This window comes from Penaeus monodon, chromosome 32 (assembly GCF_015228065.2).
Source record: "Penaeus monodon isolate SGIC_2016 chromosome 32, NSTDA_Pmon_1, whole genome shotgun sequence".
Lineage (NCBI taxonomy): Eukaryota > Metazoa > Arthropoda > Malacostraca > Decapoda > Penaeidae > Penaeus > Penaeus monodon.
In genome coordinates, this window is record NC_051417.1 from 15,746,620 (window position 1) to 15,747,544 (window position 925).

Consider the following 925-nt stretch of genomic DNA (forward strand, 5'->3'; position numbering starts at 1 on the left):
AACGACAAGCACACGTGTACTTCCTCTTGACCAGTATAAATGTAGTAGTATTTCTTTTTATATATTTAAAAGTATATAATGCGCAATATGCAGCACTGAAGTTGATAACTGAATCTTTCAAAACCATGATTCTAAAATAAAAAGAAGTTAGATGAGGATGATAAACAGGCAAGATCGCTTATCTCCTGAAAAGCATTTTGCGCATCCCAAGGGGTGTACATATTCCATCCTGGAATGTATACATATGCTTTAGGCATACAGTATGTTTCTTTCTTTCCGTCTTTTTACTGGGCTTTGTGTCAAGGCGTAAATGATATATCAAATTCACTTTTCATGGAACTCATTGGTCTTTTAAGAATCATCTCAGTGGTCGACAGATAAACTTTACCTTAACAGAAGACACGAGCAAAAACATCCTAACCGCAGGGGTCCTCCATAGGGGGAATATTTTGTGTAATATCTGTCTTTAACTCCTCCCGAGGCCAGAACCTTTGCTGACGTTGGCACCCGGAAACCAAAAGGCAAAAAGATTCCAATAAGGGGCAAGAAATTTCAACTTATGCCATCAGTCACATCAACTTTTATAGCAAGTGAAGACGACCATAAGATGAAAGAGACACATCGAGAACTGCTATTCTTGCTACTTCCAAGACAGCAAAAAAGTGCTTCACAAAATCTTGAATCTGAAGGGAAACATCCGAAAAAATGAACATTTGTACAAGTCTATAATCTAAAGTCACCAAAAAGACGCATGGTTTAGAATGATAAGCATTTACTTTGAAACATAGTATGCTATGTTAACAGAAGCTTTGATTCGGCTTAAAGACAGAAGTAACAGCGTATGTTCATTTAGTCTGTAAGAAAATCTAACTGACAAAGTACACTAGATCAATATATATTTAGTAAACATTATTGTCCACATGTC

The 925-nt window shown here is 36.3% G+C and overlaps 1 protein-coding gene across 1 annotated transcript in view; it reads left to right on the forward strand.

Moving 5' to 3' along the window:
• LOC119593565 overlaps positions 1-925 on the forward strand; it is a 4,356-nt gene that overhangs the window by 1,558 nt on the left and 1,873 nt on the right. Inside the window, exon 4 of the mRNA XM_037942523.1 lies at positions 789-839. Coding sequence (XP_037798451.1) covers positions 789-839 — 51 coding nt within the window. The remainder of the gene's footprint in view (positions 1-788; positions 840-925) is intronic.